Source organism: Pseudoliparis swirei, chromosome 8, assembly GCF_029220125.1.
Source record: "Pseudoliparis swirei isolate HS2019 ecotype Mariana Trench chromosome 8, NWPU_hadal_v1, whole genome shotgun sequence".
Taxonomy (NCBI): domain Eukaryota; kingdom Metazoa; phylum Chordata; class Actinopteri; order Perciformes; family Liparidae; genus Pseudoliparis; species Pseudoliparis swirei.
This window is the reverse complement of record NC_079395.1, coordinates 17,434,384-17,457,623: the sequence shown is the minus strand read 5'-3', so window position 1 is coordinate 17,457,623 and position 23,240 is coordinate 17,434,384. Positions and strand designations below refer to the sequence as shown.

General features: G+C 43.7%; 3 protein-coding genes across 6 annotated transcripts in view; all 3 read left to right on the top strand.

Moving 5' to 3' along the window:
• The window catches only part of LOC130198560 (glutamate decarboxylase 1-like), an 84,513-nt gene extending 80,883 nt beyond the window's left edge, over positions 1–3,630 (top strand). For all 3 annotated transcript variants that reach the window (XM_056421759.1, XM_056421758.1, XM_056421760.1), the window contains 3 exons: positions 33–140; positions 851–940; positions 1,603–3,630. In XM_056421759.1, the coding sequence (XP_056277734.1) occupies positions 33–140; positions 851–940; positions 1,603–1,776 (372 nt within the window). In that variant the 3' untranslated portion in view covers positions 1,777–3,630. The remainder of the gene's footprint in view (positions 1–32; positions 141–850; positions 941–1,602) is intronic.
• Positions 3,631–7,687: 4,057 nt separating this feature from the next.
• LOC130197942 (Golgi reassembly-stacking protein 2-like) lies at positions 7,688–14,453 on the top strand. The gene is made up of 10 exons (XM_056420930.1): positions 7,688–7,840; positions 8,508–8,588; positions 8,694–8,897; positions 9,327–9,413; positions 9,525–9,655; positions 11,018–11,150; positions 11,404–11,518; positions 11,651–11,749; positions 12,351–12,452; positions 13,040–14,453. The coding sequence occupies exons 1-10, from the start codon at positions 7,778–7,780 to the stop codon at positions 13,309–13,311; spliced, it is 1,287 nt and encodes a 428-aa protein (XP_056276905.1). The 5' UTR covers positions 7,688–7,777; the 3' UTR covers positions 13,312–14,453.
• An 85-nt stretch (positions 14,454–14,538) lies between these two features.
• Positions 14,539–22,837, top strand: ripk1l (receptor (TNFRSF)-interacting serine-threonine kinase 1, like). Of its 2 annotated transcripts, XM_056420928.1 has the most exons (11): positions 14,539–15,974; positions 16,196–16,240; positions 16,846–17,002; positions 17,109–17,246; positions 17,342–17,573; positions 19,183–19,332; positions 19,576–19,652; positions 19,746–19,815; positions 20,069–20,656; positions 20,764–20,913; positions 21,656–22,837. In XM_056420928.1, the coding sequence occupies exons 1-11, from the start codon at positions 15,814–15,816 to the stop codon at positions 21,943–21,945; spliced, it is 2,058 nt and encodes a 685-aa protein (XP_056276903.1). In that variant the 5' UTR covers positions 14,539–15,813; the 3' UTR covers positions 21,946–22,837. The 2 variants fall into 2 exon arrangements, with proteins under 2 accessions (XP_056276903.1, XP_056276904.1); XM_056420929.1 differs by lacking the exon at positions 16,196–16,240 and having other exon boundaries at positions 15,543–15,974.
• Positions 22,838–23,240: the final 403 nt, after the last annotated feature.

Here is a 23,240-nt window from a genome sequence, read left to right as displayed (position 1 = left end):
GAGTGGCTGACAGACTGTCGTTCCCCCTGCAGGGCACCATCGGGTTCGAGCAGCACATCGACAGGTGTCTGGACCTGTCTCAGTACCTCTACAACAAGATCAAGAACAGGGAGGGCTATCAGATGGTGTTTGACGGAGTGGTGAGCTTCTCTGGGTTTCATATTCGATCAAGGTTATTTTTAAAATCACGAATGAAAATGTCATTGTCGATATTTTTTTAGGTTAATACGCTATACTTGCTTGTTAACCAACGAAAACATCTCGTATTGATTTAACAAACTGAAGTTATCTCTTCTCCGTCACAGTATTTCTCTTGATCTCTGTTGTTTTCTCTTCGCGTGGTGTAAATTATTATTATTATCTTTATTTAAAAGGCACCACGTACAGTCAAAAGATAAATGTCACCATTCGATGCTCTGAACCAGAGTGTAGCTCCAGATAAATATGCATCTGCAGTCCCCTGACAGACCATAATAAACATAAAACAATAACAATAGTACAGGATAAATACACACAATGCAAAGTTACAGTACAGCATTTTAAATTGAAGAAGAACAGATTATTTACAAGTAAGTATTAAAAAACATTAAAAGCAAGTAATAAAAACCAATAAAGGTAACTAATACACACTGTCACAAATAAGTAAGAAAAACCATTACAAGGAAATAATGAAGAAATAAAGTTCCAGGTGTGTGTGTGTGTGTGTGTGTGTGTGTGTGTGTGTGTGTGTGTGTGTGTGTGTGTGTGTGTGTGTGTGTGTGTGTGTGTGTGTGTGTGTGTGTGTGTGTGTGTGTGTGTGTGTGTGTGAGTGTGTGGCTATTTGTAACCGTGTGTTTACTCCTGCCTGCAGCCCCAGCACACCAACGTTTGCTTCTGGTTCCTCCCGCCCAGCCTGAGAGGCATGCCCGACGGCGAGGAGCGGCGGGAAAAGCTCCACAGGGTAAGACAGCTGACCGCCTCCCTCTTTACGTCACCATGGCGATCCATGCAGCGGACGACAGGCGGAACGTCCTCGCTATCGACGCTCCTGTCCGTACAGATGTTTTCATGAACACCGCGACAGACTCCCCCGTCACGTGCACAGATAGACGCCATCGTGGTGCTCAAGCGTGAGAAAAGTGCCCCTTCTGCTGGAGCCCAGTTTGTTTTAAATAAGTCTTTAAGAATAAAAATTACTCTCTGTCATCAATTCCCCCAAATGTGTTTTGATATCTTACATCTATTTGAGTTATTGTCAGAATTTCACCCCGACATGCTCCGCGGCGCTCACGAGCCCCCGCCGCGCCCCTCCTCCTCCTCCTCCTCCTCGCGCGTTTATTATCTGGCATTTTTTGCTCCTATCATTTTGTAAATTAAAATAAATTTTAATTATTAATAGAAAACATGTCATTTTGTTTAGCTCTCATGTCTTCTCACGACACAATGTGTTTCAGGCGTTGCGTTGCAACCAATTTTAACTTCAAGTTACAGTGACCAATAGATAAATAATTTTGGCGATGGGTGCCCTTTTTTTGGGGGTTTTGAGCACCTGCCGCCTCAACATGTCTGTGCACGTGCCTGAGGAATGCCATCCATCTCTACTTCCTCTCTCTCCTCCACCAGGTAGCACCAACGATCAAGGCCATGATGATGGAGTCGGGGACCACCATGGTGAGCTACCAGCCTCAGGGCAAAAATGTCAACTTCTTCCGCATGGTCGTGTCCAACCTGGCGACCACGCAGTCCGACATCGACTTCCTCATCGATGAGATCGAGAGGCTGGGTCAAGACCTGTAGAGCTCTCGGCCAATCGCCGCTTCCGTGGCTCCGGGGGGGCCAAACCCGCAGTTCGCCCGAGGACAACGCCACCGGGTGAAACACGCCCGGCGCCGCAGACAGAATGACCACGAGGTTCAGCTTCTTTGTGTCCAGTCTTTCTTTGTCTGGAGCGTCCACGCTGTTTCTCCACGTTGGCTTTGAGAGACTTTGAGTGTCTTACTGGCTCCGCCCACATAATTCCTCCTCTAGAAAAAAAAGAAATATATATAAAAGTACTAAGTATCTGAAGGCTCCACGTGCAACAAACATGCTCTAATGTGTGTGTGTGCGCTGTGGAATCTTGTAATGTGTGTGTGTGTTAAATCAAGTTAGTTGTCTAATCTAGTTAGTCTTTTAACGTCTGTACATACATGTGTGTGTGTGTGTGTGTGTGTGTGTGTGTGTGTGTGTGTGTGTGTGTGTGTGTGTGTGTGTGTGTGTGTGTGTGTGTGTGTGTGTGTGTGTGTGTGTGTGTGTGAGAGGCAGATGAAAATATAACAAACAATCATCAAACCATTCCGCTGTGTCAGACATTTGCTACGCAAACTTTAATCTTTGGTGCTTTCCGCTGTGCATATAATTAATCTCAGTGCACCAAACTGAACCAGTGTCCACGCCCCTGAAGCAGCGTGTGTGTGTGTGTGTGTGTGTGCATGCATGCAAGTGTGCACGTGGCCCATTTGAGTGTATCCTGTCGTGTATTTAAAGCTATATATGTGTTGAAAATAAGTTTATTATGACCTAACGTGGCACCATGAAGCGTGTTGAGCTCACAGGTTTTAGATCACCTGATATACACTCTGCTATATTTTCCTCCGTAAAAGTTTAAGATTAATAGTCAAAATGTCCGTGGCCACTTTTAACTCGTGAAGCGCTGGCTCGTTGTCTGTTTCATGCAATCACGTGATTCCCATGTGTGTTTGTGCAAATATTAATATTGAATTATATAAGAACTCATTTTTATTGCATTTCCACTGTGTGCAGATTCAGGTATTTTATTGTGAAAGTGTCTTTGTGTGTATTACACGGCGATGCACTTGTAAATGTAACTACAGGAACTAGAGTAAAGTTTATTTATAGTGATTTTGTGAGCCAAAGAATGCAAATCGGGAACAGAGCAATCCATCGTCCTTCATATAGAACTTCTTATCGATTATAGGTGTTTGTAAAAGGTTACCTGCTGTATTATTGAACCTCGACTGCGATGCAATTTCTATCGTGTGTTTCTTTCTGTGATTGTGAGTCTTTTTGACCGAATGTTTTTGAGATAACTGACGGGCCTTCTGATGAGATTAAGAATGAAGCGGATATTTAATCCTCTGGCAGTCGTGCCAGTCTTTTATTTTAAGAGAATAGCACAAGGATGTGAAAATGTACTCTCCTCTTGAGACTGGGAAGAAAGTATTGTTGTATCTGTCTGAATCCTAATGCATTTTCTGTAATATAGTATATATTAATTGTAATACATATTACCTGTATTCTCAGTGTCATGGGAACTTAATGGAATATTTTAATGAAGAGTTCCTGTTTGTGTCTTTGCACAATGTTCACCTTTATTTCTTCCATAATAAATGGACGTGTAACTATGGCAGTATTCAATAAGACTTACGTTAACAAAGTATTTATGGTAACTAGGGACCATATGTGAATGGCACAGTTGCAAAAAAACAAACATATTTAAGATAATCTGTGTGCTGTATGTGGCCAACGACTCCTGTGTGACCAATCGGGTGATTTGAATACGCCGGCTGTAAGGGAACGTTTCCCAGGGGGCACTTTACAGAATTATATATCATTCAAAAAAGATCTTTAATAAAGTCTATAAAAGGGAAACGTGGGTCTGACTTATTAAAACACACACACACACACACACAAGCTAAAAAATACAGACATCTAATTTGTGTCTATACTTAAGTATCCACATCTGCCTCTGAATAGCCTGCATCAGTGGCCACACACACACACACACACACAATATCGCACACACACACAAGCTAAAAAATACAGGAATCGAATTTGTGTCTATACTAAAGTATCCACATCTGCCTCTGAATAGCCTGCATCAGTGGCCACACACACACACACACACACTAATGCCTCTCTGCCTAATCATCTTTGAGGAGGCTTTGTTTGGCCCCCAGCTGATAGAGAGATTGGCTGTTCCCTAATGTGGAACCTTCCTCTCATCAGCTCCCTCTCTCCCTTATCCTTTCCTTTCCTTTCCTCCCCATCTCTTCTCTCCCTTAGCATTTTTCTCTTTTCGTTCCTCACATTTGCTCCCTTTCCCCCCGATCTTCGTGCCGTTATTCACCTGTGAGTGATGTTATTCAGCCTCACTAAACCAACCTTTCCTATAAAGACAAAGGCTTCATTGGTCACCTTTGCATGGAAGGCATGACAACATCACACCGTCGGGTGGTTTGCGGAGTGAGGCTGAAAGATCAGAGAGATCAGCAACGACGATGTGATGTACTGCAGCGCCCTCTGGTGGCCACTCTCCGTCTGCACACGCATGCTTTAAACGCTACGTTAGGGTTTTAAAACCTTATACTGAGACCGTCTTCATAAACATTATAACACAACCAGAAGGAAGGCCATATATGTCAGTGACACTTTAAAATAACATGTTTTACTTTGTGCTAATAACACAAAGGAGTATGTCTGATGGCGTTACATTGAAGTCTTCAATATGTCAAGGGCCTAAAAGCAGCTGTGTGTGACACCTAGAACATAATTACATGAGCTTTACATTAGTCCAACTAATATAAACACTAACTCCGGGGATCCTGATCAGTACAGGAAGTCCAGATACGACCTTTTGAGGGCCATCAAAGCTGCAAAGAGGACATACAGAAGCAAGGTGGAGTCCAGCTACCATGGCTCTGACCCCAGGCGCATGTGGAGTGGATTAAGAGCCACCTCATCTACAGTCATCACCAACACAGGCACCCCCCAGGGCTGTGTGCTCAGCCCCCTCCTGTTCTCCTTGTTCACACATGACTGTGTAGCTACGCACAGCTCCAACCTCATTGTCAAGTTTGCTGATGACACAACCATTGTGGGCCTCATCACTGGCAATGATGAGTCAGCCTACAGAGAGGAGGTTGCTACCCTGACTACATGGTGTCAGGATAATAGCCTCTCTCTCAACATCAGCAAGACAAAGGAGATGATTGTGGACTTCAGGAGACGGCAGGTGGAGGAGCACGCACCCCTGCATATCAACGGCTCTGCAGTGGAGATGGTCAGCTGCTTCAGGTTCCTCGGGGTCAACATCAGCAACGACCTCACCAGGTCTGCTCACACAGACAAGGTGGTCAAAGCGGCCCGGAAGCGCCTCTTCTTCCTGAGGAGACTGAAGAAGTTTGGCATGGATTCAGTCATCCTCACCAATTTCTCCAGATGCACAATAGAAAGCCTCCTGACTGGGTGCATCACAGTGTGGGAGCTGCACAACCAAGGACCGCAAGGCCCTACGCAGTGTGGTCAGGACTGCGGAGTTCATCATCGGTAGGGAGCTCCCAGCCCTGCAGGACACATACCACACGATGCCTCAGGAAGACTGGCAGGATCCTAAAGGACTGCCATCATCCAGCCTTCAGTCTGTTCACCACGCTGCCTTCTGGAAGGCGGTACCGTAGTATCCGGTCTCGCACACAGAGACTGGAGAACAGTTTCTTCCCGAGAGCCATCAGGCTGCTAAATGGACATTAACAGACTATCGTCACTTTTGCACTCGTCACTTTACATACACTGTCACTTTCAAATCACTGCTTGTACTTACACTTACATACTGTCTATTGCACTACCTGCTACTCCCATTTGTCTGTAGTTTAGTTTAGTTTATTATATGTTACCATATGTGTAGTATATGTGATATGTATATATGTTAGTATTATATGTATAGGTTGGTATATTTAGTAAGGTCATTATATGTTATTACATGTAAATTATGTTCAGAGTACTTGTACAGAGTGTATGTCATGTTATGTTATATTATGTTTGCTATGTTATGCTATGGTAGTTGTTGTGTGGTGCCTTGTCCTAAGAATTTCAGTGCCCAGTCTGACCCTGTGTCATTCTGTGCATCTGACAATAAAAGACTTGTAACTTGTAACACACTACTGTTGTAAGGCAACAGTTTATAATAACTGCATGTTGATGAGATTTCTTCATGGTAAAGGTAATTTCATAAGCAGTGCCCTCTGCTCCATAGTTAACGGGGCATGAAAAGCTTATACGGTGCAAATCAAGACAACAAAAAGTAGCTGTAGGGTTATTTTGTATGTCGTCATAGGTATTTATTAAGGCAGTGTACATAGAGCGATCAATGTTATGATTTAATGAGGGAAGATATCTTAGTTGTTGTCTGTCTGTTGTCCGGTCTCTGTATGTCTTGACTTGCTGGTCGGCCGTTTTACTCCACCTGCGTGTCTTCTCTTGTCGTTCACCTGTTTGCAGTTATATGTCACATTTAGTCTGTAAGCTTTTACGTTGTATCTCTGACATTATGTTTTTATTCTGTCCATTTTAACATTGTTCTCCCTTATTTTATTTGCTTTATTTGTAGATTGTATTTGTAATCTTATGTTTTTAGGTTTGTTCTTAACATCAGCAACATTGGGACTACAGATGAAAAATAGCCTCTTGGCTAACTCTGGCACATTTACTGCAAAGTTTTTATCAATGTGCACTGTCCCTTATTAAATAAACCATTATTAAAAGATGGGAAAACTTCAACACAACTGTGGCACAACTGCATGGCATCATGTTAATAAGTAAGTAGTGTGTATTTGTCTGTAGGTTTATTCTGATATAATAAAGATTTATGATTTTTACAATTTTATACACATTCAACACATTACATATATGTGTGTGTAATTCAAAGAGGTTCAGTTTCAGGTTACTTTATTGTACCCGTAGGTAGACTTGGTTTGCAATGGAAAGTGAAGCATTCATCTGCACACACATTAGAATCAACAAAAACAACAAGACAGACATGATACAAGTACACAAAGCCAAAAATCTGTGTTAGAATTTTAATTTGTTCACCTGAAAGAAATCCTCAACATTCAACATATATGTATATATATATATTATATATATACAGGACTGTCTCAGAAAATTAGAATATTGTGATGAAGTTCTTTATTTTCTGCAATGCAATTAAAAAAACAAAAATGTCATGCATTCTGGATTCATTACAAATCAACTGAAATATTGCAAGCCTTTTATTCTGATTTATTGCTGATTATGGCTTACATCTTAAGAAAACTCAAATATCCTATCTCTAAATATTAGAATATCATGAAAAAGTATACTAGTAGGGTATTAAACAAATCACTTGAATTGTCTAATTAACTCGAAACACCTGCAAGGGTTTCCTGAGCCTTGACAAACACTCAGCTGTTATAAATCTTTTTTTTTACTTGGTCTGAGGAAATATTAAAATTTTATGAGATAGGATTTTAGAGTTTTCTTAAGCTGTAAGCCATAATCAGCAATATTAAAAGAATAAAAGGCTTGCAATATTTCAGTTGATTTGTAATGAATCCAGAATGCATGACATTTTTGTTTTTTTACTTGCATTACAGAAAATAAAGAACTTCATCACAATATTCTAATTTTCTGAGACAGTCCTGTATATATAATATAATATATAATATAAGATATATATATAATATATATTATAATATATATATTTATATATAAGATATATATATATATATAATATATATATATATATTTTATATATTATAAGATATATATATATATATGTTGAATATGTTGGAAAATTGGAACTTGGAAATTGAATGGTCAATATCGAAAAGGCGTTATTTCCTGCCACGTAACAGCGCATGCGCATCGCCCCGCTAACCATTTGGCGACGTGTACCCGGTGTGTGGAAGTGTTCAGGTCTCTCACTCTGCGGGGTAACAAGCTGCCATTAAAACCACAAAAGCCTTAAAAGTGCCAGACCATGGGAGGTGCACAGAGTGTGGAGATACCGGGCGGAGGCTCCGAGGGGTACCACGTCCTGCGGGTGAGTTTTACACCACCCACAGCCCGCTGCTAGCTGCTAGCTGCGCGTCGGCTCACAGGCGGAGGACTCCCCGGTCTGTGAGTTGACGAGAGGCCGGGGATGAATGCCGGGGCCTCCGTCACCGACATGGTGTCAGAACAAAACACGTTGGTGTGTGTGTGTGTGTGTGTTGAGTTGTGTCGGAGGCACGCGCGGTGTCTCGCGACCCGGTGTGTTGATGTCCGAGCGGAGGCTGGACCGCTGAGCTAGCGGCGGACACTGACTGACAGCTGCCCGTCCGGTTCTGCTGGTGTCCCGGGGCAACGCCGTGGACTTTAAGACGGCTCCGGTAGCCAGATAACTACTGCCAACGTCACCGGGTTATCAGTCACGTGACAACATTAGTGACCGATGCTGAGGTGGGGAAGACCATTGGTCGTTGAGGTCCTGCACGAGTATAACCGGTTATTAAATGATGCCTGCGTGACTCATCCACGAATAAATCACACGCTGACCCCCTAAAAGTTGCTCATCTGGACGGCCCAGCTCTCCTGTACGTCGGGCGCATCTGATCCAATCTCACTGCTGGATATGGACAGAATATCTCGGGCTGCTCTTTCCAATAAATCCAATTAAACGCGTAGAGTCCAGCAGCAGCAGCAGCTCAGGTGTTGTCTTTGTCGTGCAGGTTCAGGAGAACTCGCCGGGACACCGAGCAGGACTGGAGCCGTTCTTTGATTTCATCGTCTCCATCAACAACACCAGGCTGGTAAGGGACGCCAGCATCCGTCTCCAGGTACACGTTCGTAAGGGACTCCGTGATTTACGGTGGCCCCCCGCCGCTCTTCTTCCTCCCCCCTCTCTCCCCCCACAGAACAAGGACAATGACACCTTAAAAGACTTGTTGAAAGCCAGTGTTGAGAAACCAGTGAAGATGCTGGTGTACTCCTCAAAGACCCTGGAGCTGCGGGAGTCTACCGTCACCCCCAGCAACCTGTGGGGGGGCCAGGGCCTGCTCGGGGTCTCCATTCGCTTCTGCAGCTTCGAGGGAGCCAATGAGAATGTTTGGCATGTGCTGGTAAGTAACCCCCCAATTGTCTGTCTTTCATGTATTGATCTTTACCTTCGCATTGAAAATGCGGAAAGTAATGTTTTGATCGCCGTGTATTTATTTATTTGTATGCGTGTTATTCGCATAACTCAAAAAGTATTAAACCGAATCGCATGAAATTTGGTGGGATGATTGGTTATTATCCAGGGACCATTTCATTAGATTTTGCGATCGATCGGGTCAAAGGTCAAGGTCATGAAACGGTCAAAATCTTCTTTTTACCATAGCGCGGTCAATTTCTATCCAATTGGCATGCAACTAATGCCAGAATGTTCATGATTCAATGCCCAATCTTGTGATATGCGAAGATATGCGCTCTACCGAGTGCCCGTTCTAGTTATTTATGTGGTGCAATGGTAGTTTGTACACTTACCCCTCCCCCCTCTCCTTTTACAGGAAGTAGAGACCAATTCCCCTGCAGCCCTCTCTGGCCTGCGGCCGCACACCGACTACATCATCGGAGCCGACACCGTTATGAACGAGGTAGTTTACCATCACTCAAGGGCCTCGCAACTGTCACACCCACCACCTGATGATGATGGAGATGGAGGTTGTGCGTCCTCTCATTGTGTCCCCCTCTCTGACTCTCTGCAGTCAGAGGACCTGTTCTCTCTGATAGAAAGCCACGAGGGGAAAGGACTGAAGCTGTATGTGTACAACACGGACACGGATAACTGCAGAGAAGTGATCATCACACCCAACGGGGCCTGGGGAGGAGAGGGCAGGTACCGCAGACCGTTGGTTCTTTTCAAGTCATCAGTCGTGGGTTACGTAGCCGTCCGGCAGGCAGTGGCAACAATGCTGCGCTACCTTATTGTTCTCCGTGATGGTCGAACACACACGCTGATGTAATGGATATTTCTTTAACCCTCCTGTTACCTTAGGGTCAATTTGACCCCATTCAATGTTTAACCCTCCTGTTACCTTTATATTTACTAACATATTTTACCCTCGGGGTCAATTTGACCCCAGCAATTAAAACCTCCAGAAAATTATTAGAATTAATATTGTTTCCCAAGTTTAAGTGTGAGGTACTTTATGTTTGTTTGTTGACTACCTAAATAGCCCTTTAAATATATAAAGAAGTTGATATTTCTTATATGTTTGACACAGTGAAAAACAGCCTGGGGTCAAATTGACCCGAAAGAACACCGACATTAAACATTGAATGGGGTCAAATTGACCCTAAAGGTAACAGGAGGGTTAAGGATCTAATTATTGGAGAGACTTGTGGCTCGTGTGGTGGGCACAGATGATGATGTCGCTCTATTACTGACGGAGGTGTCATGCGCAGCTTTTTGCTGACAAGTTCTCCACCTACACTTTAAGGTTCTCCGTGGACCTACTGACATCTCACAGCGCTGTGGGTCTGTGTGATGAGTGTTTGGTGTGTTTCACACACTCGATGTGTCCGTAGCGTACCGAGACACACAGCGAAGCAGGAGGCTGCGAGTGAAACGATGAACGAGTCAAAATACCCCAAAATTGGCTTGGTGTGTTTTACGAGGAAGGAAATGTCTCGGTGTGTTCACGACTCATCTCTGCTGCCCAAAGTGTTCGTCGTGGTTATTATTGCAGGTTTGTGATGAGTTGTTGTTCCTGTAAGTCAACCTGAGCAGCGGTGTCCTCTTAGGCTCTGCTTGTTGTCATCTTTTTTAAATGTTTGCACTCTTCTCCATTAATGTAGTTCTTGTTCTGCATCTAGTAGAGGAGCATGAGGCGTCCACAAAGTTCTGATGACCCAACACACCCGTGGCCATAAATATGTTCACTAGACTTACTTGAGAGTCGCTGAAAAAAAAGTGTTGGATGAATTTAATTTCAGCAATTCATAGGAAATATTTAAAACGGAGTGAATATCAATTCATTTGATGTCTTGTTTTATTATGAAAGAAAGTGCTTTAAATACGGTTATAAAACCAAATCATTGATCCGTTTCTAAAATCGAGTTTTTAAAATGTTGTTGGTGTCAAGTTCCTAATGTGGCTCCCGACAGGTGGTCAGTGGGACGACGCCAGGCCGAGCTCAAACGTTTGAACGAAATTATGTGTTTGTCAGTTTGGATTCTGAACTATTTTCTGTCCCAGTCTTGGATGTGGGATTGGCTACGGATACCTCCACAGGATTCCCACCAGGCCTTTTGAGGAGGGGAAGAAGATCAGCTTCCCCGGAAGCTCCCCCAGTGAGCCCGTCAGTCCGCTGAAGGATGGATTCACTGAGGTCGGCACACACACTGTACACACACACACACACACACACACACACGTAGTCCAGGGTGAACTTTATCTATGAGGGGCGGCTGTTGACATGGAGTAGTCGTCAGACTAGAAGAGTGTGTCGTTGTGTTTGTCCGCAGTCTAAAAATGCAGTAAAAATCAAATTTCAATGCATGTTTGGATGAATGTGATCGAATCTGTTTGACAGCAGCGTCTCTTCCTCTACCACCTCCATCTTTCCTCTTCACCTCCTTCAGGTCCAACTCTCAGCAGTGAGCCCTCCACCTGCTGCCCCCGCTGGCCTCGAAGAGTCCCTGTCGAGCCTGTCCATCAGCACAGCCCCGCCCGCCATGCCCAGGGAGCTGCAGACAGGTGTTTGTTTCTTTTTTCGTTTCTTTTCTTTGTCAATTGGGAGAAAGAAAGAAAAAATCTCTCTCGATCATTGTGTATTTACTCCGAATCCATGTTTTCATGCTGGGTTGTTTGTGCCGGCCTCTCCTCCAGGTTTGCCTACGGTCCCTCTGCTCTCCTCCTCCACCGGCCACGCCCTCGGCCCTCTCACTCCACTGAATCCCGCCGGCTTCAACCCCGCCACGATACCAGGTGAGGGGTTCTCAACGCAGTCACTCGCAGCACACGGCGTCGGCCTGCTGAGCCGGCGAGCCTTTAGCACGACAGCTCTTCATCCACCGATTGTTACGGGTGTGTAAACACCATTTCAGAATAAAAGAGAAAGGTCTGCCTGTACTGCATTAGGCCTGACTGTGTGGACACAGTACACACACCACGTGTTTAAGGGCCAGCCGTGACTACCAGTAAACAGCCAGTATGTTCATTTCAAGCGGCTTCAGTAGTCAGTGTGAGTTCCTATCAAACTACTATCAACCTTCTGTGATTATTCCGGTTATTGGTTTTGTTTGCCGCGTAAACCGTCATCGGTCTGAATTCTTCTTTGTTGGATCTTGTTGGCTCACACAAAAGGCCATCGGTCTTTATGTGCCGCGCCTCTACACGTGATCCACTTAAATCTACTAAGTTCATCTTTTTGCAGACTTTTTGCCCAATTTTCATTTCCAAACCGGCTTCCCTGCAGTAACGCAGAACCAGTGTAATGTAACCCTCGTGGAAATGTGTCTGTGTGTGTGTGTGTGTGTGTGTGTGTGTGTGTGTGTGTGTGTGTGTGTGTGTCTGATGTCCCTCCCAGGTGGCTTACCTCCGCTCCCTAACTTGCCCAACCTTAACCTGCCACTCCCAGACCTCAGTGCCATGTCACTAGCAGGCAGCACCTTAACATCAGGAGGAACAGGTAAAATAAGCACAGCACTTGCATATTTATGTTTTTGAAAGGCATTAATCACTTGAAAGAGTTTCTCTGGCTATTAATAAAGCTTTTGAAATTTGACTGATGGCATTGTCCTTAAACTGGATATGTCTGGTCTAATGTCGCTCAGTCGCTGATGTACTAGTACAGCAACCTCAGTACAAGGTTAATACTTCATAGTATGAGTACAAACAACATATATGATTATACTTAGTATGAGTGGGTATACTTGCTATGACCTCAGACTGGAGTTTACACTACTTAAATTCTGAATATAGTAACAGTCTGCACACCGATTGTTTACTATCCTATAAACCGTTTCATGCACTGCTGTGATAATATACGCAAAACTGATCACGCTGTTACATTCCAGATCAATGAGAAGTTTAATGTGTAGTCTTGTAAAGACTGTCCTTATTTAATGTGTTTTATTGTGACTGTGTTTTGATGCAGCAGTTTTTTCAGCATTTATCTCAATGTCCGACGTTTGCTTTAAGTGCGAGTAGCGCGGCGGTGTGGTTCACTTTAAATATACGTAATATCACTCTTTGTTTCTCACTCTTTTTCTGCAGTACCCTCTCTGGCATCCCTCAACTTCCCCGGTCTGCCCCCCCTGCCTCTTCTACCCACCATGCTGCCCTCCCAGCTGCCGCCTCTCCTCCCTCAGGGCGTGGTCCCCCTCCTGCCCCTCCTGCCCCTCCTGCCCCTCTCAGCCGCTGCCCCCACAGCCTCGGTCACGGTCACAGCGGCGCCGGCCACCGGGCCCGCCGTCGACCCCACGGTCCCGACGGAAGCTGCCTCCGCGGTCTCGCCGGCCCCGACGGAAACGACGCTAACGTCGTAATATGTCAAAGAAGGTTCCACTTGCCATCAAACCAAAACACATACCCGGTTACTCTCTCTCTCTCTCTCTCTCTCTCTCTCTCTCTCTCTCTCTGTCTCTGTCTGTCTGTGTTTTTCTATTTATTTGGCCAAGAGGGACAGGCAGACAGCTGCACCCGTTCAGACGCAGGTCGGCATGTTTCAGGTATGGGTAGGGAAGCTCGTTTGGAGCGATGAAGGATGAATGGATATGGAGGACGGCTGTCGACTAAACCAACATGTCTTTGTTACCAGATGGCTCTGGAGCTAGTCCAAGACACTGTATGAGGAGGACGAGGTCTACTCTCCGCTTGATTTACGTCACACTTCTGCAGTTACAAGGAGTTTCCCCCCCCCCCCCCCCCTTTCAAATCTGGCAAGCGCCTCTGTTCAGTTCATGTAGATGGGGCGGGATGATAAATAGAGTTAAAATCCCAACACGCATCATGAATCTCTTTATCAATAAACTGAGACGAGCTCACAGGCCAGAGGTCATTTACCTGGTCTCACTGGGATAAATCCAGACAAAGATATCAGAAGTGGGCCCACAGAAGAAAAGAAACATTGTGCACTGCTGTATTAAAAGATAGATAAACGTTAATGTAAAATAAAAATTCATCTTGTTACATATTTTTGATCTTATTGTCCAGCCCTAACATGTAACCTTTTATTATTAGTTCATAGGACCCCCGACCAATAGATACATTTGATTGACATGTATACATGTTTTGTTCAAAGTGCTTTATGACTGTCTACACCCAATGAATGAATCTGTTATTTTGCACCACCTTTTGTGTTTTGAAAATTATTAGTCTGTCCCTTTTTTTTTGTTTGTCTCCATGGATGCAGAAGTCCACCGTGTCCGTCTCTACCACACAGGGACGGTAGCCGCCTGAAGGCCGGGGCAGAGGGGTTACAGCAGCTACTGAGTCGAGTATATGTGCTCGCTGTTGGGTGAAACATGGGTGCAGGGGTATTAATATTTACACTTCTCCCCCTGTGGATGGCTGAAGCGAATTGGTAGGCAGTCGCAGTGACGCAGGACAACCACAAGGGGGTCACTGTAAAATAACTTTCTGATAACATCCACACTGCAGTGCAAGCAATAAAGCCAAATTACTTTTACATCATGCCTCTGTGTTTTTATACCCCTTTACACAAATAACAGCAAACTAACAAGAAATATCTAGAAATCTTGAACTAAAGTAATAAAGGTGGTGCAGAAAGCGACTAAGGGAAATGTTATGAAATGAGTAAAATACATTAATCCTGTTAATATGTAACTTAAAATTCAACCATTTCCATTGCTTTAATAGTTTGAGATATATCAACAACAAAACACTTAATTAAACCCTTTCAGGTTTCTAAATGTATCTCCTGTTATCACTAGATGTGTCTTCTCTTTACGTTATTCTCATTTCCATAGTATCCGTTTATTCTTTGTAAAGAATTATAGAAAAAATATAAAAGTTGATTTATATATTTGGCAAGACTGACTACATAGTAAAACACGTTATGGGCTCATTTTTTTAAGTTATTTTATGCAATAAAATAATTATGTATTTTTGTAGGCCAATCCCGGAAGTTATCGCGACATTCAGAGTTTCTCCACAAAGCCAACGGGATTTTGTTTTATTTTCTAAAGATTGCTCAAAAATAAGCTTTGTGGCGCAAACACACGTTTCTGATACTTACACGATTAGTTCAAGCGAATCTTCACACATGACCTCTACTGTGTCTGTGTTTTAAGTGTGAATGTAACCTGTAGCTCGGAGGTTGGGACCGTGATGACGTATTGTAGTCATTTAGTAACGTCTTACCAACTGCCTTTTTAGACACGTTACAAGTCTCTTAACTCCCGACAGGAGTATGTACGGTTGTTTTCATGATCTATAACAAAACGTAGATATGCCTCACATTTATTATTTTTATTTTACCACTGAATCTCACCAACAACTTGACGGGGGAACCGGAAGTGCCAAATGTTCACCTATTTCCGGTTTATGTTTAGACTCGGAAAAAAATAATGTTTATCCGCAATGGGGGGGAAAACAATTCCAACGTCGTCCTTTTAGATTAATATAGTGTTTTATTTTCTAAATTGTCTTGTGAGAAATGCATTAAATGTGTGTAAATCATGTCGTTAATAATGTATTAATAATATAAAATAAAAAATGTCAGGATGGTTCCATCAGTGTCCTGAATGTAGTATATTTGCTAAAGGTTAAACCGGAAAGACGTTAGTCGCTATTTGTTTTAGCGCACACTTTCTCCGCCGGGTTTCGGTTTCGGCGTCATGGTCTCTCTCCATTGGTCACTGCTCCAAAACTTCCTGGAGGACTCGACGCCTCAAACACTCGCCTCCCAGTGCGTCTCGTCCGCATCTCTTTGCGTCGGCTGCTGTCCAGAACCAATGACGCGGTTATCGCCACTTTGATATGCGGTTTTCTGAGCTGTGTGTGTGTGTGTGACTTTCTAACCCGGGATGGCCACCGCGTCACAGGCGTCGTTTCAGATGCGATCGGCGGATCTCATTAAGAAAGAGGCTCTGGACTCCGGGGGCTTTGGAGAAGTGTACCTGTGCTACCACGTGACCCTCGGCCAGGTGGTGATGAAGACCATGTACACAGGACCGATTATCACCGTGTAAGTTGTCTATGTGTGGGTGTGTGTGTGTGTCTGCTGGGTATTCCCCCCGCGCTGGACTGGTAACTTGAATCATGTGCCCCCTTCAGGATATATTTATATATATATGTTTTTTCTATTATTATTATTTATTCGACAAGATATTGTCATGATATATCGGCGCAGGGATGTGAGAAACTATCCTGACGTGTATTTTGGTTTCCTGTTTGTTGTGAGAGCAGCTCAGGTCCAAACACGTCCTACTTGAGTCCATCTGAAATGCGGATGTAGGTTAAACAACAACTTCTTCTTCTTCTTCTTCTTCTTCTTCTTCTTCTTCTTCTTCTTCAGATAACATGCAACTCATGTGTCATGTTCCTTTGAAAAACAAACAAACAAATAATTCCCATTTTAATTGCAGCGTGACATGGTATCAAAATGTCAGACATAAACATATATATGTGTATATATATATATATATATATATATATATATATACATACACATATACTACATACACACGCAAAACAGGACACAATGATATATATATATATATATACACATACATACACATGCATACATACATAACAACACACATACATACCCCCAAAAAACTAAACAAAAACAACAAAAAGAAAACAGAAAAAGAAAAGCAACCCAAGCACCCCCTTAATTATATTTTACTTGTAAATGTGTGTACCCTATTTGCATTTCCCTGAAAACACAAATCTGCACTTCAAATGGAGTTGTGAATGATTCTACCTGATAGAAGACGTACTGAATTTAATAATGACATTGTTAAAGTCACCATTTGCGGTGGATCAGTCACATCATGGCTGACATCCCACTGTAAGATATCACTTCTTTTTTCTTTGGTGCTCTCCCTTTCTAGGAAGAGTCAAAGGTCACTGCTGGATGAGGGGAAGATCATGGCGAGCCTGAGCCATGAGCGGGTGGTGAAGTTGCTGGGTGTGATCATTGAAGATAGAGACTGCTCGCTAGTGATGGAGCTCATCCCCAGAGGCAACCTGGCGGTCATGCTAGAGACGGTCAGCGGGTTTTAGTTTGTAACTCCTGACGGAACCGGAAAAGTACCGTGAATAACTCACGTGAATGTTTATGAACGGATGTGTTGATGCTCGACATTCTTCCCAGGTCCCGGTGCCGATATCCATCAAGGGCAGAATCATCCTAGAGATTCTGGAAGGGATGGTGTACCTCACGGAGAGACGGGTCATACACAAGGACATCAAGCCAGGGAACATTTTAGTGGACAAGGATTTCCACATCAAGGTGCGTCACGCGCTACGGCCCCACGTCGGCGATCCTGACCGCGCGGGGGTCGTCACGGTAACCTGAAGTGTCGCGCCTCCTCGGTGTCGTTTCAGATCGCAGACCTCGGCCTGGCCACCTGCTTGACGTGGAGCAAGCTCACGAGGGAGGAGTCTCGCAGGAGGAGTTGCATGGGGCGATCGGCGGAGGCGAGGGGGGCCGGCACGCTGAGCTACATGGCCCCCGAGCACTTGAAGAGCGTCCACACGGCCTCCACCGAGAAGTCTGATGTCTACAGCTTCGCCATCGTGGTTTGGGTCGTCCTCGCCGGGATAGAGCCGTACGCGAGTGAGTCGGGATGTCGGGCCGCATTCGACCCGTGGATAATCAAACGTTGAGGCACCGTTTGGGAATAACAACAACCCGGTTTATTGTCTGGTTCGCTGGTGGAACAGGTTATAATCACGATTTAAAGGACATTATTATTATCTTTATTTAAAGGCACCATGTACAGTTAAAACAAAATGTCTCCATTTGATGGTCTGGACCAAAGTGTCGCTTCAACTAATCTGCATCTGTAGTCCCTTGACAGACCATAATAAACACGAAACAATAATAAACAATAACAAACATAAAACAATAACAATCATTAAACAATAACAAACATAAACAATAAAAACCATTAAACCAACATAAACAATACCAAACATAAAACAATAACAAATATAAAACAATAAAAACATTAAACAATAACAAACATAAACAATAAATAAAACCCAATAACAAACATAACACAATAATAAACATAACACAATAACAAACAGTATAATATATTATATCTTATATATACGACACACTACAACAGTATATTTGGTAAGAAGAACACAAAATACACACAGTGCGAAACTACAGTACAGCAGATTAAAAGTAAATAATACATACTATTAAAAGTAAGTAATACAAACTATTAAATGTAAGTAATACATACTAATAAAAGTAAGTAATACATACTAATAAAAGTAAGTAATAAAACCATTAAATGTAAGTAATACATACTAATAAAAGTAAGTAATAAACCATTAAAAGTAAGTAATATATACTAATAAAAGTAAGTAATAAAACCATTAAATGTAAGTAATACATACTAATAATAGTAAGTAATAAAACCATTAAAAGTAAGTAATATATACTAATAAAAGTAAGTAATAAAACCATTAAAAGTAAGTAATACATACTAATAAAAGTAAGTAATAAAACCATTAAAAGTAAGTAATATATACCAATAAAAGTAAGTAATAAAACCATTAAAAGTAAGTAATATATACCAATAAAAGTATAACTAGAATGACTTACCTTCATACATATCATCGCATAAGATTGGGCATGAATTTATGATTGAATTATGAACATTGCATTATTTGCACAACAATTGGACAAACAATAAAAAAAAAAATTAAAAAAAAAGTTTGACCTTTTGACTTGATTGATCCCAAATCGAAATCAAAAAAAAAATGGTCAAATGTCCAATCATCCCATCAAATCCCACCAAATTCAAGAACATTTTGACCTGTTCATGACCTGACCTTGACTGACCTTGACCTGATCGATCCCAAAATCAAAAATGGTCGGGTATATAATACAACAATCATCCCAAATTTCATGCGATTCGGTTCAATACTTTTTGTTTTGGGAAAAAGAATTTGACCTGTTCATCATGACCTTGACGATCGATCCAAAATCTAATCAAACTGGTCCCGGATATATAACAATCATCCCCACCAATTTCATGCGATTTTCAATAATTTTTTGAGATTTGCGAATAACACGCATACAAATAAATAAATAAATAAATACACGGCGATCAAAACATAACCTTCCGGCATTTTCAATGCGAAGGTAATAAAACCATTACAACGTGAGGTGAACCACACAGCCAGCGTGTCTTCTCTCTGTCCAGACGCTCGGAGTGAAGAGCAGCTCAGCCAGTGTATCCGACACGGGGACCGGCCGGCGGAGAGCCTCCTTCCAGAGGAGGCGCCGGTGGAGATGACTCAGCTCATGACGAGGTGCTGGGACCACAGCCCGCTGCAGCGGCCCACCTTTCAAGGTGCGCTTCATGTTGTATGTTCATCAAATGCGTTCTTATCGGTGGAATATGAATCAGACGTAAAGCAAATAACATTAAAACAGTCATTGTTGAATTCTAAGAAATTCAGTTTGTGGTAATATTTTATTTCATGTGTAAATAATATACACATTTAAAGATGATTAATATGATATTGTTGTAACTGTGTTGTGATTCATCTCTTCAGTGGATCTCTTCTCATCCATTCCCTCCCTTTTCTTGCAGAGGGCTACAACTTCTTCCTCCCCTTCTACACGGAAAAGCTTGAACCCCACGTGGAGGAAGATTTACTAGATTTGAGGGTATGTTTATATAACAAATACAATGTTTATAGTGGGATTAGATGTGGTAACACAAAGCAGTACATTTGAATTTGTTTTCATGTTTTCATGCAGGAATCATATGAAGGCCCAGAGGAGCTTGTTGAGAAGATGAAATCTCTCTCAATGGATTATCAGTCGGCAGGTGAGCGCTGTTGTTCTAACTGTGAATCTGAATACTCTGCACTCGCTCTGATGATGTCGTACAATCAAAGTTCAAAGAGAATACTTTTGAGAAGGAGTGAGTAGCTTCATCGCTTCCTCTCCTCTCCTTTCCTCTCCCCTCCCCTCCTCTCCCCTCCCCTCCTCTCCTCTCCCCTCCTCTCCTTTCCTCTCCTCTCCTTTCCTCTCCCCTTCCCTCCTCTCCCCTCCTCTCCTCTACTCTCCTCTCCTTGCAGACTGCCCGGCTCCTCTGGTGAGTTCAGACCGAAGTGGACCCGGACCGGTCGAAACCAGTATCGAGGACATGCACGACATCCAAAACGAGCCCTCCTTGGGGTCCGTTCAGGCGGACGCAAAGACGACCCCGTCGGCTCTGGAGGTGAAACTGGGTCGGGAGCTTCAGTACCACAAACACGGGAGCTACCACAGCGAGAGCCGGCCGGACGACGCCCACTGCCTCCGCCACAGCAGCTCAAACCCTTTCCTGCAGAACCACGTCGGCCCTTCGGATCACGGCATCAGGCAGCCGGAACCGGACAGAACCTCCTTCGCGTCCTCGGTCCACTCCTGGACGAAAGCTGAGCCGGTGCAGCCCACCAGCCAGGAGGAGGGTTGTTACCGCCCCACCGCGAGTCTCTACGAGTCCATGAACTCCGCCGCGTCGACTCCGTCCCACTATCCTTCTCTGTCGCCGGCGAACCAGCAGCACCCGCTCTCCCACTACGACCGCCAGCAATCCTGGCCCGTTTACCCAGTGTCCGATACGGCTGCTCCTGGGCTTCCGCTGACCCCTTGCAAACAACAACAACAACAACAAGATTCAGGTACAAGAAAACCGGTTGAGTTGAAGCGTTTCCTCTCGTCACCTTTCCACTGACGTGAGTTGGAGATGCTGAGTTCAATGTCCTCTTCTGCTCTGTGTTCGTTCCAGCGTCGCTTTTCATCAACAATGCCAGCGGCATCCAGATTGGGAGCAACAACACGATGAACATCAGCGGCTACGAGTCCACGGCGAGTTTGATGTCTCTGCCCGGCAGCGCCTCGGCGACCTCGCCCATCAAAGAGGGGATTCTGAAATATGGTGAGCCACGGCAACGCTTTCTTTTTGCCGTTCGCAGAGACGCAACTCACACTTTTCATTTCAGTTTATTTAATTTTGTTTCGCCCAGTATAACACGTTACAAATTATCCTCAGAGGGCTTTACAATCTGTACACATAGACATCCCTGACCTTTGACCTCACATCGGATCAGGAACAACTCCCAAGAATTAGAAACAACCCTTTCAGGGGAACAAAGTGAAGAATCCTTCAGGAGAGAACAGAGGAGGATCCCTCTCCAGGATGGACAGAACAATAGATGTCATGTGACCAGAAGGAATCATCACAGAGTTACATGAATATGACAGAGTGTGTGAATAGTTGGTAGTCGGCATGGACCACGATCCAGACCTCCGTGATCCATCAGGCAGATGGAGGTAGAGAGGAGGAGTGGGTAGTGTGGGCACTTATGTTCATCGGCAATTAATCATATTTTCGACAGCAGATTTGAGAAAATATCGAACAACGGTCCAAAACATAAACAAATCCACTTTACTATCATGTATGAAAAACAAAAGAACGAGAATCTGACATTTTTTGAATAGTTTTAACAGATTTTTTTTGTCCATCAACAAATCAGGACATCCGGTATTTGTTTTTTTGCACGAGTAGTTATTTTATATTAACACTTTAAGTCCAGTAAGTGATGCATTGTGCATCTATTTGGATGGCAGGTCAGGTGAGCACTGTTTCCACTCACAGATGTTTCTTGTGACTCATCCAGAGGACCGCGCTGTGAGCGAGGAGCACCTGGACCTGCTGAGGGACAACATCGGGGCCACGTGGAAGCGCTGTGCGCGGCGCCTGGGTCTGACCGACGTGGAAATCGAGACCATTGAGCACGACTGCGACCGCTACGGCCTGCCGGAGATGGTGCACCAGATGCTGGAGCGGTGGAAAATGAAGGAGGGAAGCATCGGCTACACAGTCGGGAAGCTGTGCCACGCTCTGGAGGGCCTCATCAAGGTGGACGTCATCCAGAAGATCCTGGACACCTGCGGTTCTGCCTCCTAAGGTCTGCTGGGACTCACTCATCACACACAATGGTCACATGACATTTATTGTGAAATGAGTTACCAATGACGACCGAACGCTCCTTCACGGTGGAGACGAACGTCACGGTTCAGGTTCTTCTCATCGGGGGATTTTAAAATCATTTTTTAAATTTTTTTGAAAGAACTATTAAGTAATTACTGCCACGCCTTTCTTATTCACGTGGCAGGTGAAATGTTGTAGTCAATGCAAGAAATAATTCCAACGTCATACTTTCTAGAGAAACATTGGCAAGTATGTTCTTCATGAACTGTTCCCTGCGCTCGCTCCGTGGCGAACGGACTCATCGGGGGGTAATAATCAAACGCTGTGTGGTGAACTTTTATTCCAGCCCAACACAAACGTAAAGACTCACACAATGATTATTATTATTATTATTACAATCACAGAAGATGGAAACACAAGGAGTCATTTATTCCATGAACACACATGTGTTACTGTCTACATCCAGGAGGGGTCAGTAGACAAAATATTCACAAATCAATCGAAGTCTGTTTTCTTTAATCTGGGACCTGCTTTAGAGGATGTGCTCCCATTTCTCCCAAATTACAGTAAAGGTGCATGAATTACTAATGAGCTCCTGGCATGAGTCTATGTGTGTGTGAAGTCATATTGTCTGTGAACTGTCGCTGTGCTGAACTTCCACTGTGTTGGATTACAGGATGCTTTCCTCTCGCCGCCCTCAGATTAGATCTGTCTCTGAGGTGTGTTCATGTCTTGTTTAATTACACGTTGTCTTTGTATTTTGGGTCTTACGGTTGCCATGGAGGCCTCCCGACACGGCGGCTCTCCCCAAATCTGTGTGAAAGACATTTTGATATACTGAATAAACTGGGTACATACGTTTCTACAATTCCAAAGTAAGTGTATTGTTTATAGTTGAGTGTTTACTTCTATTTAATTAGTTATTACCTACATTGAGTGAATGGATACCAATATAATGACATCATCTACACGTCTGACGTCGACTACGTCCAGGCTGGAGCTGCGTCATGGTTCCAGACTGAACCGTCAACGCTGCTGTTGAGAATGAGGTATGATAGAGTTTGGCTTTGCTCCTGACTCACATTGTCCTCTGACCATGCACAACGGGAATGGAAAGGGTCTCGCAGCTGGAGAGGAAATGACAACAAATGAACCCTAAAAAAACGCAAAAGATACACGACTGAACATGGAAGTCATGTTTTATGTCCTTCGATGTGTTTGTGAGGTTGCCGTTTTTGTTTTGTGGCTAACTGCAGGGACACAGTGCTGCA

Excerpts from the sequence above, each read along its gene's own strand:
- LOC130197942 (XM_056420930.1), top strand. The coding sequence starts at position 7,778 with ATGGGAGGTGCACAGAGTGTGGAGATACCGGGCGGAGGCTCCGAGGGG. Across the intron at positions 9,656-11,017 it reads GCCTGGGGAGGAGAGGGCAG|TCTTGGATGTGGGATTGGCT; the intron begins GTACCGCAGACC and ends TTTCTGTCCCAG. Across the intron at positions 11,519-11,650 it reads GCCCAGGGAGCTGCAGACAG|GTTTGCCTACGGTCCCTCTG; the intron begins GTGTTTGTTTCT and ends CCTCTCCTCCAG.
- ripk1l (XM_056420928.1), top strand. The coding sequence starts at position 15,814 with ATGGCCACCGCGTCACAGGCGTCGTTTCAGATGCGATCGGCGGATCTC. Across the intron at positions 17,247-17,341 it reads ACAAGGATTTCCACATCAAG|ATCGCAGACCTCGGCCTGGC; the intron begins GTGCGTCACGCG and ends GTGTCGTTTCAG. Across the intron at positions 20,657-20,763 it reads ACAACAACAACAAGATTCAG|CGTCGCTTTTCATCAACAAT; the intron begins GTACAAGAAAAC and ends TGTTCGTTCCAG.